Source organism: Talpa europaea, assembly GCF_964194135.1.
Source record: "Talpa europaea genome assembly, chromosome: 5".
Lineage (NCBI taxonomy): Eukaryota > Metazoa > Chordata > Mammalia > Eulipotyphla > Talpidae > Talpa > Talpa europaea.
The window spans coordinates 133,909,289-133,923,123 of NC_140071.1; the positions used below are offsets into that span (position 1 = coordinate 133,909,289).

At 42.1% G+C, this 13,835-nt stretch overlaps 1 protein-coding gene across 6 annotated transcripts in view; it reads left to right on the forward strand.

Moving 5' to 3' along the window:
* KCNIP4 (potassium voltage-gated channel interacting protein 4) overlaps positions 1 to 13,835 on the forward strand; it is a gene marked incomplete at both ends in the record, with an annotated part of 891,330 nt that overhangs the window by 707,912 nt on the left and 169,583 nt on the right. For 2 of the 6 annotated variants that reach the window (XM_084233317.1, XM_084233319.1), the window contains one exon: positions 12,884 to 12,995. The exons of the other annotated variants lie outside the window; for them this stretch is intronic. In XM_084233317.1, the coding sequence (XP_084089443.1) occupies positions 12,884 to 12,995 (112 nt within the window). Of the gene's footprint in view, positions 1 to 12,883; positions 12,996 to 13,835 lie in introns of those variants that run through there. 6 annotated transcript variants of the gene reach the window in all.

Genomic DNA, 13,835 nt, shown 5'->3' on the forward strand with positions numbered 1-13,835 from the left:
TCTAAAATCACCTTTTTAAGCTAGAAGATTTCCAAAGCTCTCTCCAGTTTCTACTTCCCATGTATTTTTACCAGGGGCAAAACATCTCAGAGTTGTCAATATATCAGCAGCTTAGCACAACTATAAGCCTTGTTTATTGATCACTCTTAGGTGATTTTATATGGAGTTAATATATGTGTTAAATGTATTCAAAGTAATTCTTTTTATACTGAGAGGAAACAAACTGACTGTCTCTTTAGTCCCATTTTACTTTCTTTTCCATTGATGAAAGATAACCCATTTGGGAGTGACAGACCTTGGCAGGAGGGAATGAGCATGGATTTTGGAAGTCAGATCTGGATTCAAATATTAGCACTATCAGTTACATGACCTCTGCAGGATTCATCAAGCATAATTCAAGCTTGACAAAACACAGTATACATGGGAGACACTTAGATGTTTTGTGTTAATATTTTTATTATTATTATCATTTCAGTAGCTAGAATATATTCCATATAAACCAGCATCAGCTAACCAGAAGATGTTCTGATGGGAGATTAAGAAGCAACTCAAGGATATTATTGCAATTACTTTATTTTACATATAAGGAACATGAAAGTCAGAAAGAGTCAATGATTTACCCCAAATAATCTTCTACCTACTGATGTTACATGGACTTGAATTCCATTCTTCTGGGTCAAAGTTGAATGCCTTGCCTTTAACGGATGCTTCTCAAACTCTAGCTGTATCTCAGTCATCTGGACAGTGAGTCAAACAGATTGCTGCACCCCACTCCAGAGAGCCTGATGCAGTCAGTCTGGGCCAGGACCCAGGATTTGCCTTACAAACTCCCATGTACTACTGACATTGTTCTTTGGATCGCAGTGAAGTAGACATCTCAGCTCTGAATAAAGTAGGAGTGGTTCTAAGCTTTCTTAATTAGTTCACTCTCAGGAAGTGATAAAGACAGAAAGATGACACCATGTGTCTTGCTAATCCCCCAGCAGGCTCTGTGCGGGCTACCCCACTGACAGTGAATGGAGGATGAGCTGTTCTCTCATTCTTGGTTTTCCCACTATACTCTGAGACGGGGAGTGTGAGGCTTAAGAAAAAACAGACTCCCCAGATTTATTTTATGAAATTCCAGTTTGTTTGGGCTGACATGTTTATAGTCATGTTTGAAACTTCCGGATGCACATTGAGATCTGCAGCGTCTGAGCTGAGAAATTGGCTCCAGGGATCATCATTTACTCCTGTGCGGTATAAAATCTAGCAGCTTTTGTGTTTCAGTGGTGGGAGAAATTACAGCACAGCCAAATGCTATCTGGGAAGATGGCACAAGAAATATGTTGAGGAACTGAACACTGAAGCCTATTTATCTCGCCTGAAAAGAGGGAATGATCCTATCTCCAGCATTCATTTCTTAAACAGGCAGCGGAGCCCTCCAAGCTCATATTTCCATAGAAACAATTGTGCTCTACCACATGTTTTATGTGTTGCAAAGGGTTTTAATGAACTTACCTGGAAACCAAATTCCCACTTGTAAAATAATTTCTAAGGAAAATGTCTTCTACTTTGGGGTGAGAAAGACAGAGTGGTTGAAAGAACAAACAAGAAATATTTGTTGGAAAAAGAAGTATAGTGGTAGATTAGATTAGACCTCATGGCCAACAAATTTGATGGAAAAGCTAGTGTGTTTTGAACCTCATTCAGTTTCCTTACCTGTAAAGAGCGGGTTAATTAACCAGGTAAACCCAGCTGAAGATTTTCTCACACTCTGTCTTGGACAAAGTAGGCACTCAGTAAGTTACTATTGTTTTTTAAGGAGCTTGAATTCTCTATCACTATTTCTACACTATTATCTTTTCAACCCACAGAACTTTGATCCTTGAAAACCTAGAAATAGGAGAGGGTAGCCCTTCAAAGCCCTCCTCGCTTAATTATGCAGAACATGCAAAACATTCAGTTCAAATCCGAAGTTTATATGCCCAGATCTATCTCAACACTCAAAAAATATTAGGAACTCTTCATGCAGAATCTATCTTCTTCAAAAGGCAAATTCCTGATTTTTTTTGTTAATCATATTTAATTGAATTTTATCTACTTTTTACATTTTGAATTTCCTCATGAACAATTTATGAAACAATTACATAGTGTTTCCTCCTGGAGGAAACCTGATTTTTTTCTCTCTGTTTATATTACATTTGAACACTAAATATTCAAGGGTGATATATTATATCTCTCTGGGTCAGCCCAGGGAAACATTGTGTGTGCTTTGGCATGGATGTTTGCTGCCTTAAGTAGTTATTTCAGTAATAAACTCATTTTCTAGCACCTACTGCATATCAAATCTGTTCTCAGTTTTGGGGTTTGTGAATGAAACAGACCAAAAAAAAAAAAACAAAAAAACCTGTCTCATGGCAGTTAGAGTCAAGAGGGGAAAATAATGGGTTTAAGATGGATGATAAAAGAGGTTGGAAGAGATGAGGAAGATTGAGTGTGGAAGAAGGTCATACTGGATAACAGTGATAGGGCTAAGTTAGCTGATCACAACCTGACACTGTTGAGGGAGTGAGTCATGTAGAAGCCTGAGTAAAGACTGATCCAGTTAAAGAAAATCACAGGTGCAGAGGCCCTGAGGTAGAGCAGGTCAGTCCTGATTTAGGCATAGGAAGGGGATCAGTAGGTCTAGAGTGAGTGAGTGAGTTAAGAGGAAGCAATAAGACATGAGTTGAGAAATGTACTGAGGCACACTCATACCCCATTTTATTTAGTTTTATTAAATGCACTTGTCTATTTTCTTACACTGTTGTGCATTTTTTGTACAGTACGTGGTTTCTCCTTTCTGGTGTATTTCCTGTAATTCTCCCACCACCAGAGCACCCGTTATCCATCTCCACAGTCCCTTGTGTTCTTCCCACCTGTTTTGACCCCTCTCCCTCCCCTTCCCTGCTGGATGCCTCAGATCTATGGTCAGCTTATAAGTTTTGTCTTTTTCCTGACCCTTTGTTTGGCTTCCCTATATTCTGCATATATGTGTAACCATCTGATATTTATCTTTTTCCTTCTGACTCATTCCATTTTTAATGAAAATTTTCTCTTACTTTTAGAAAAAAATAAGTTCTCTTGGGGGATTTTGAGCAGAAGAGTCAGATGATTTATCACTATTGTAAGTCTAATGACTTATCACTACTGTAGGATGTGGGAAGGCAAATGCAGACTGATGACTTAGAAAACAGATGTTGGGAGGGAGAGAACGACATTGTGAGTTAGGACTGTGTTGAGACTTGATCGGGTTCTGGATAGTCTTTGAGAAAGACCCAAATGGATTCGCTCATGGTTTGTGTGGTCATGGGAGAGCCTCCTGCTTGGTGTTATAAGAATTGATGGTATGGACCTACCTGAAGAATTCACTGTCCTGAAACAGGTGGAGGCACGGAGAGTCCACTGAGCAAAAACATTCTCTTTTAAAAGCCCCTGAAGATATGCTCACATGCCACTTATTCTCAACTCACTTTTGCTCCCTTCCTTGATAATGACTGGAGATGAATGTTCTAGAAGATTAAGTTGCCTAGCAGCATTCACATTGCCATATCTTTCCTTTGATATTGTATCGTGCATGTAGTCAGTAAACTTTGTTTCTTGTTTCAAGCCTACATATATCAATTTGTTAATCTTTCATACATTTTCATTTTATATATTTTTTGTGGTAATACTGGCTTACATTATTGTAAATGATTCATAGATATAAGATCACATCTCTTCAGGTATATGTCCCCACCCCACACCCACCAGGAGGCACCCCTAGTCCTCCACCACTGTCTATTGGGTCCCCTCCCATCATTGCCCTCATATGTGAAATACAGAAATAAAAGAGTCAGACAAAATCAAACCAAAAATGAATCCTAAAAATCAGACTGTGAAGTTGAGGCTACCAATGGGGGAGGGGAATGTAGGGAGCCAATGTCAGTCCCTTCATAAATATAATTAATTTTGCAAATAACTTAAACTTTCAACCAGAGAGGGTACATTTGTGGGGTGGGGAGGGGAGGGGAGGTGTAAACATTCTGGATTCTTTTCCTCTCTAGGCCTGGAGGGCAGACAGTTCCTCATACTTAGAGATCTGTGACCTCTGGAGCCGCTCACATCCATCCCAGTCTGTCCAGCTAGTGGGTCATGTTCCCAATTCTTCTCTCACTTGGATTTCTAGAACAGTTTCTTAGTCATTTTGCTTGTGGTTTCACCACCATCCAATCAGTTCTCAGAAGCCACAACCATCTTTCAAGAATATAAATTTAATGCTATGTCATTTCTGCTTTCAATTCTTCATTGGCTCCCCAGTGCTCTCAAAACAAAAAAAGCAACTCCTTTTGCATAATTAAAGCATCTTTGTGATCTGGGTCTGTGAATGCAGTGAGTAAATGTGTGGGAGGTGTTTGTAGGTGTGTACACGTGCAGAAGGCTGGAGTGCAGGGTCAATGTGGGAAAATAATTCTTTCACATTTCCATTCAATGCAAGACAACCCTACAAGTATTTTTGAGCATCTTGTATGTGTTCCACATTGACACAGGTGCTGGGGTACCCCATGGACACGTGAGGCATCTCCTGCTCCCTTGAAGCCTACACGGGGGCTGCAGTGGAGAGACTGCAATGAGGAATACAAAGAAGGAAGCAGTTATCAAATATTGTATTGAGATCAATGCTGGCTCATCATGGAAGATTAGACAGACACTTAACTCACACTTGAACCAAGCAGATTTGCTGGGGAAAATAATATCACATGAACTGAGCCATTAAGGATGAGTGGTGTCAGAAAAAGATGGGGAAAATATAGAAAGAGTGGAAACCAAGAGAAAGACCAAATTGCATTTTAGACATAGAAGTTCAGTGAGTGGGTTGTTTGGACAGGAGCGACACAAAATGGATGGGATGGATGAGAAAAAATTGCATTTCAAGATAAGAGGCTGCTAAAGGAAGGCCATTAGCAGGGAAGTTTTGTGAGAAACATCCTCTAGTATGGCAGTGTCTAAAAGGAGACTAGAAGTGATGCCGGGTGGCTGGAGTATAGGATCATGTTAGCAGATTTGGTGAGAAATAGAGAGAGGCTGTTTTCTGGGGGTGGAGACAATAGTATCTGTTGAATTGGATTATATTAAAGAATCTTATATTTTAGCATCTAGGAAACACTCAGTGAGCATTGTTGGTGACTCCTGGAAGGCATGATTGAATCTCGATGTGTGGTCAGACTCACACTTCCTCCTTTGAACTCCCAGGGCACTTTAAACACATTTTCTTATGAACAACTAATCTTCCGTGGGCTTCATGAATAATGTGCCTGCCTTCTCTCCCCCTGCAGTCTCTAAGCTTAGTCATGATTTTATCGCCCTCTGTTTCTTGCATATTTCACATGGCATATAATCATTATCAGCCATTTTTGAAGAATGAAAAATTCCAGGCACAAATGGCATGAGATGGAAATGACATGAAGGTCAAGGTCACCAGGTAACAAAACGATTACTGAGCAATAGCATCTGAAATCAGAGGATCTTTCCCAGGTAGGTTCAACAATTCAGAACTCAATTAGTTTAGACTCTGCTTTGCAGGGAAGCCCAGGGCTCACTGAGTACTGAGTGTAGCACTGGTCCAAGGAATGTGCGTATTCTGCTAGGAAAAATAGGGCGAATGGAGCCTCAAGAGGCAGCGGGGCAAGCTTGTGTGAATGAAGACACATTCTCACCTGTCTCTCTTGGCCACATACCAGCCTTATAGCAAGTGTCTTCACTGACAGGGGAGATACTATGATCACGAAGGTGGTTTTCCCAGGGCAAGGCTTATCATTGTACTCTGGATGTGCTGACCCCTGCAATTTCCCCAAATGTGTGGGAAACTTGACTTCATAATTTGTGAATTTCAGTTTCTGCTTTTGTCAAATGGACCTAGTAGTAAAATACCCAAGATGGTTTGCAAGGATTAATAATAATAATAATAATGACTTTTGTAAATAGAGCATTTGCTGTGTGCCCTGCAATATCGAAATGTTTTAACTGTACCACATATTGATCCATGTCCTGCTCTGGACTTTATTAGGAAGTGTGCACTTTTATTATCCTCATCTAATGGTGAATGTAGCACCCAACACAGCAGAAGCATTCAGCAATTACTAGAGAAGGAATCAAATAAACAAACTATTCTTCAGAGTCCTTTCTTCAGGGACAGGATGCTAATTAAAGCTGGCACTTCCTTCCCCAAGGTTCCTGTCTATATATTAAACACACACACATACTCATGCACATATCTAATGTGATTTTCTCCTGATGAAATGGAGTCTGTATTTGTAGATTTCAGTTGAAGGTTCTCTTTTCTTAAAAGAGCATTTCTTATTTAAACAAGTATTTCCTGTTAAAAGTAACATATATTATCACTATGTGGTAGGCAGATCTGGGCCAGTCACGACAGGAAACTGGCATGTAGAGAATGAATGTCTGCATGACCCACACCCCGAAACCTGTACATTAACTGGGCCCTTTATTCACCGCCCATCAAGAATGGTTACGAACTCAGCTCGGTGCAAAGGGAAACTCTGTTCAACTGGGCCTTACTGTTCCAACCTTGCAGATAAGGGAAATAATTTCAGTGATAATGGTGTATGAGTGTGTGTGTGTGTGTGTGTGTGAGAGAGAGAGAGAGAGAGAGAGAGAGAGAGAGTGAGAAAGAGAGACACAGAGAGAGAGATGGCTCTTGAGCACTATGAAAATAATAGTACCATGTAGTCCCTACAAATTCTTTATTAAACAAAATGTAATCAAGATAACCTTGCAATTTGGAAACCATCTGTTGGTTTCTCTTTCCCAAAGTACTGCTGCCAGGCACTGGATGAGCCACATAGGGACTCTTGTGCCTACTGCCTGAGAGAGCCAAGCTGATGAACTGGTCAATCTGGAGAGAGCGGGGTCCTGCCCCCAGTGAGCAGGTAGCTGTCACGGGCCTAAGAATCGATGTTGAAGTTCGAACTCAAGGTCCTGCCACAGCCAGTGCAATACCCATGGAGATGCCATTAGTCACACAGCTAAAGCCACCTGCTCTGCTTCCAGGGTTGCTTGAAGCCACAGCTGGGGAAGTGGAGCTGAAGAGACCACAGTGTGTCTAGCTGTAGGGGCTGAGGCTGGCAGCCCTGGGGGGGTGGGACTAATTCCCTGAGAAATAGTCCCTTGTGGCTTCTGGCATCTGCTGCTTCTCTCTCTTTCCAATAGCCCTTTTCACTCCTGCTTTAGATGACATCTCCCTGACAGTCTTGGAGAATCTCACCAGAAAATATGCTCCCTTTAGTTCTGGAATCTGTCACGACACTGGAATGAAGGATTGCTGTGTCTTCGGGCTGGCTCCCTCCTTCGCTCTCCTCTCTTCCTTTCAACTTTTCTTATTCCCTTTTCTCTCCTGAACCCCACCCCTTTTCTCACCTCTCTTTCCCTTGCTCTCCAGATCTTGCTCCCAGGAAAGAACTTGATATAAATATTTACACTTAAGGATGAGCTTAACACCACACCACATGCTGTTTTCCCAGAATTCAGTTGAAATCTTGCATTTTGAATTTATTTCTTGTTTCTCTTTGTGATTAAAAACGCAGCACAGCAACATTCATGGTCTTTACACACACACTTCCCCACAGATACAAGAAAAGCCTTGAGTGAGAATTGCTGAGGTCAAGTTCCAACACCTTGATTTCTACCATGTAATTTTTGTTGGAAATAAAATGTTCTCTCTCTTATATTCACAACCTGAGAGGTTGCAAATTAGGCTAATGAGAGACAGCTCAGCAGGGGAGAAGGGTATACTTTTTATTAATACTTGCACGTGCAGTATTTCACAGAAAATTGGTGAAACTCAAAGAAACAGTTGAAATCCAAGGTTTATATACCAATTTAACTAACATCATGGAGTTTGGGTTTCAAGAGATGATAAATTGTGGAGAAGTGACTAGGAAATATATGAAGGAAACTAATAGAAGATAAGGCTTATTTTAGTGAAGACTGTTTGTGAAGACTCATCTCCATGCCAACTATCTCTCTCTGGAGATAAGAATTGCTCTCTTATTCTTGTTACAGGAGAGGCAGATACAGCTTCCTGAGGGAAATTTATGCCACCTTCACAGAGGGAAAGGTATGATTTGTCTTTAGGTAGATAAGAGAAATACAGAAGCTGTAGCATCTGCTTATTCTCAAAAGCCTTCAACTCAACATAAACCTTGTACGAAAGTGTCATATTTTGTGGTGGCATACCCTGATCCCCTTCATCATCTTCACAAGTTACTTAAATCTTTTGCATTTCAGTATCCTCATCTATAAAAGGGGGTTTATTTTAACACCTACCCTATCAGGATGTGGTGACCACCGCTCAGTGAGATCATTTATGTAATGCACACACCCTCTGCCTGGCATATGTTAAGGGCTCAATTGTGTTGCCATCTTTATTATAATAAAGAAAAGGACAACCTTTTTTCCCACTTTCTATTTTTTTATAATTTTTTTAATGTTATTATTTTTTATTTTTTATATCAGTGTTCATTTTTAAACAATATTTGCTTCTCCCCACCCCTCAGGTGTAGTCCCCATAGAATTTGTCCCCTTAGAATTCCCTTTACCAGTGCAGCCGTGCACCATCACCTCAGTCCCCTGTGTTTCTCCCTCCCTCCTTCCCTCTGATCCTCTCCCGCCTCCTCCCCTGCAGGATGTCTCTGATTTATAATTGTGTGGTTTTGCTTTGTTATGTTTTATATTGTTATTATTTTTTTACACCGATAGTTTATTGGGTTCCCCTGTATTCCTGCTATAAGTGAAACCATCCAATGTTTTTCTTTTTCCTTCTGGCTTATTTCACTGAGCATGATTCCTTCTAGTTCCATCCATGTTGCAGAGAATGGCATGAGTTTATCTTTTTTGATGGCTGAATAATATTCTATTGTGTATCTATGCCACATGTTCTTGATCCAGTCTCTATTTTTGGGCATTTGGGTTGTTTCCAGGTTTTACCTATTATAAATAGTGCTGCAATAAACATAGGTGTACAGTTTCTCTTTTCAATGAATGTTTTTGTGTCCTTTTGGAAGATCCCTAGGAGTGGAATTGCTGGGCCGTATGGTAGCTATTTTTAGTAGACTGAGGAACCTCCAGACAGCTTTCCATAGTGATTGGACCAGTTTGCACTCCCACCAGCAATATAAGAAATGTAGGAGAGTTCCTTTTCACCACATCCTCACCAGCATTTGTTGTTGCTTGTTTATATATATATATATATATATATATATATATATATATATATATATATATAATATGCCATTCTTACTGGTATAAGGTGGTATCTCAATGTGGTTTTAATTTGCATTTCCCTGATGATAAGGGATGTTGAACATTTTGCCATATGCCTGTTTGGCCGTTTGCATTTCCTCTTTGGAGAAATGTCTTTTAAGTTCTCCTGCCCATAAGAAAAGGACAACCTTTAATATCATCTTTGAGGATCACTGCCCTAGGTCAGTCCTTTGCAGTGGAATAGAGCAGACACTTCTTATAAAAATAACACACAAAAATAGTAGTGCCATGAGGACGAAAGCTGTATGCCATATTAAATTGGTGAACTCAGGGACCCACTCATTTTAGGTCAGAAAGGCCAGGAAAAGGAAATTAGACACACACAAAGAGACATAAATCACAGAGAATATTATATTCTTACAAAAGCCCTCTTTTCCAAAATGGCGCTAGAAAGTCATTCTTCCTCGAGGGTCCCCTATTTCCCTAGATATCGCATCAGATGAAGCAAGAAACTCATTGAAGCCACTACTCCTTTACAGAATCCTGCTGCAGGGTACTTGTGAAAGGCCCTTGAGAGCCAGAAGATGCTGTAGCTAGAGTTATAGAAAGAGCTCAGAAGCCAGGTGGTAGCAGGACTTCAAGTGGATGGGGAGGGGTGTGCCTCTGTGACTCTCAGCTGGTGGATCTAACAACGGGAATGCTTTTGTCTCACAGGAGGACTTGCTGGGAATTAACAAAGCAAATCTGTGGGTCCTTATGTGAATTTTGAAAGATGGTAGAGATTTCTTTCCTGGAAAATGAGATACGGGTGCTTATTTAAAAATAGTTTGCCTACCTCTATAAATCAAGTTGAAAAGTATTTGCTGAAACTGCTGAAGGGAAAGTATGAATTTAGGAGACACAGGAAAGTTTGAATTCAGGACCTATTACTTCCCCACTGAATGACCTAAATCAAGTCACTTACTCTCTTTGTACCTTATTTTTTCAGCTAAAATATTATATGACATCATATTAAAAGAGACAGTTGACTTTACCCAGTTAATTTCTGTAACTTCATGTTTCTGAACTGTTGACTTCCTATAGCTGCATGTTTGCAGGAATGGCACAGATGGTTGCACACATCATTTCTTTTCCCATCAGCTACTGAGACCTGCTTCCCTTCAGTGGCTTGCTGACATAACTGAAATCAAGTTTAGATGGATAGGTGGTTGGGTAGATGATACAAAGATACAGATGCAAAGATAGCTCTCATAAACATACTGTCCACTGTCCACAAGGTAAACACTTTTATAAGAGCCAACTTGATGGAGTGAGTGGGGTCCTGTTTCTCAGAGAGGGAGATAACCCTGGGGGCTGGGGAGAGCAGAAAGTCTTCATAGGAAAAAAAAAAACAAAAGATCAGAACTAGACTAACTAGACTTAGGAATAGGGAGGGTTGGCAGGACCATGCAAGAGCAAAGTCATCTCTTACATTTGGGCCAGCAGTCCTTGAAAGGGTTGTCAAAGCTGCCATGTCTGAGCAGGGGGATCCCCAAGGTTGCATTCAACTGTCCACATCATCAGCCATGAGGAGGCTGTAGCAACCCCACCTTGAACTAAATTGAGATTCCAAGATGGAAGAGTTCCCCACAGTAAGTTACAGAAGTAGGATTTAACTTTAGACAGTGTCAGCATCTCCCCAAAGCTTGCATATACTGTACTGCTAGTAAGGAGGAGAGCTTCAATTAATGGTTGCTTTCTCTATGATGTCCCCTTCCAGTCACCAGCACCCACCTTTTTCCAGGTGGGGCTCACTTTACCTTCTTGCGCTCCCACTGTGGCCTGTAGGGACAGCTATTCAAGAGCTGGTGTACTTGTTGATCCTCCCCTAAGTAGCCTGTAGGTCCCCCCCAATAGTGTTTGACATTATTCACCATTCATATACTGTTCAAGCTCCTAATAGCAGTTTAATCAATGTTCATGAATAGCCAAATGAGTACCTATTACCTACCAGGCACTGTGGCCGCACTTTGGCAAATAAATTAACCTCTTTATATTTCTCATGTGTAAAATGTATAAAATGAAGATGGGCATAATACATACCGCACATACCACACACACCTATAGGGAGGGATTAATTATTGATAAAGCACTGCCCTGTTAGCGGGAACATAGCAAGTGCTCAGTAAATGTTAGCTACTGTTGCAGTCACGCTTCATTCCTATAATCACATCTAAATAGAGAACTTTAAATAAAATGCTCTAATCTCAGGTTCACCAAATAGAAACTATTTTCTGAGAGCTTAGATGTGTTACAGAAAAGCAAGCAGCAATGAAATAGACCAAGAAATGGCAGGAGAGGGAGGTCTGTAAACTATACTCATAAAGGCTTATGTTTCCTAGCAAATTCCAGGGATCCTATGTTGGGTCCCGGCCAGTGGATTCTCTTTACCTCCACTATCTAGATGGGCTTCAGCAGAGAACAGAGAACAGGTAGTGATGAAGCCAGAGGGGTCTGGCAGAGCCCAGAGTTCCTGGCCACACCCACAGAGCCTCTCAGGTGGCTTGTCTGGTTTGGATCACCCCAAGGCTGCTCCCCAGAGGCCAAGCATCCCCTGGCTTCCCGTTTAAGAACACAAACTCCAAATGCTCTGAATCTGACTCACCAAGTGAGTGTTTTTAACAAGCACCCCAGGTGATTTTTATCATCAGGGAAGTTTGTGAAACTTTGCTTTGAGACTGACTGAAGCCTGACTCTCTAGGATAATGGGGGGTACTTACGCTGGGGGGGGGGAGGCATTGAATGCAGATGTCCTTGCAAGGTCTGGCTCTGCCCCCACCCCACCTCTTCCACCCTTGTTTGTAAGCATAAGGACTAAATCGATCTCCCTAATAATGCTGAGGATGTGTCAGCAGGGACCAGAGCAGCCCCAGAGGAGTGGCAGGTGGGAGGAGGCTTCGGTGCTGCGCTCCACGGAGCCACTGAATCATAGATGTTTTGCTCCTGCACTTTTCTACCTAGAAAAGCTGCCCATGGGCTTTTTGCTGAAAAGGCTGTAAGGCACCAACCGCCAAGGCTGATTTTTCCCTAGCGTCCTGAGAGGGAGCTGAGCAGCTCTCTGAACGCGCTGGGAGACGAGCCAGCAGTCGCTATAGCAAAAGGGGGACACTCAGGAGCTCCCCGGGCAGCAAACTCGCGCGCAGGCAGCCCCCACCAGCCCCGCGCTGCAGCCTCAGCGCCCCGGGGCGCCGCTGCTCTCCAGGCAAGTTTTCTGAGTGTCTCCTCTTCACGGACGCAGCAAAGTCTCCAGCTCTCCAACAGATGGTCCCCTCGCAGCTCTGAAGTCCAAGTACTCGCCGGTGGCAGCGCAGAGTCCCCAGACCTGACGGGGTGTTTGGCGGACCCCACCCGGCAAATGCCAGCATCAGCATGAGAGGCTGGACTTTAGTCGGGGTCGGTCCTCACCCCGGGGGGCCGCTGCTGTACCCCGAGCCTCTGCGAGGAGCTGCTCTCTTTTCCCCCTAGCCAGGCTTTGTTCCCAGCAGCTCTTCCTCGGATTGTCTAATTAACTCCCTCCGCTCCACAGAGGGCCGGAGGCTGGCATGCGCTGCCCGCCCGAAAGATGCTGACTCTAGAGTGGGAGTCGGAAGGACTGCAAACAGTGGGTATTGTTGTGATTATATGTGCATCTCTGAAGCTGCTTCATTTGCTGGGACTGATTGATTTTTCGGAAGGTAAAGTGGTCGCTCCCCAGGCTGTGCCTTTGGTCAGGTCTGGTTGGGAACGGAATACAGACCTACAGACGCTGCAGAAGTTGAGCAGGCTTAATAGCCAAAGTTTTAAAATATGCATGCTTGACTTGGAGCAGCCTGGCGTTGGACAGTTGCTGTCTGTTTACCCAGATATTTGATGTTGGGAGGGCAGGATCGGGTACCTGTACCTTTCTATTAGAATCCTCTTTCAGAATGATATTGGGGCTGAAGTCTATTCTCTCAGGATGGGAGGTTAGGACTCTACTACGGGGTGGTAATACAGGCTGTTTTTTTTTTTTTTTTTTTGATTGTCAAGTTCATCTTGGCAACCACGCCTTAATGTCATTAGTCATCCCATGCTTTGAAGGCGTACCCTGGTTTGTGTGAGAAATATCCTCAGTGTGCCTCATTAGTTAGGTGGTACGGGGGTGGAGCTGGGTTGTTGGTTATGATATAAAATGGGTAGGCTTTTGGTTGGAAACTGAATTAATGGGTATTTAGCAAAAATGTGCTTTGAACACTTGATGTGCAAAAGTGTTTCATTTGCATTTGTCAGTGAGCCACTTTGCTGATACATTTTGTGGGTGGGGACTCGCACACACAGGACAACATTGCTGCCAATGTTTTCTCTGTCCAACATGTATTTTTACTAGCCAAAGCAGTTCTGTTATTCAAAGACAGGAGAGTAAAACAAGGCTGGTAACTTTGCTTTAGCAATTTGAATATTTGTATACAAACACACACATATATTATATATATAATTGCATATATACTTTTCATGAAATGATTACTGAAATAATATACTTTACATCACTTCAACCT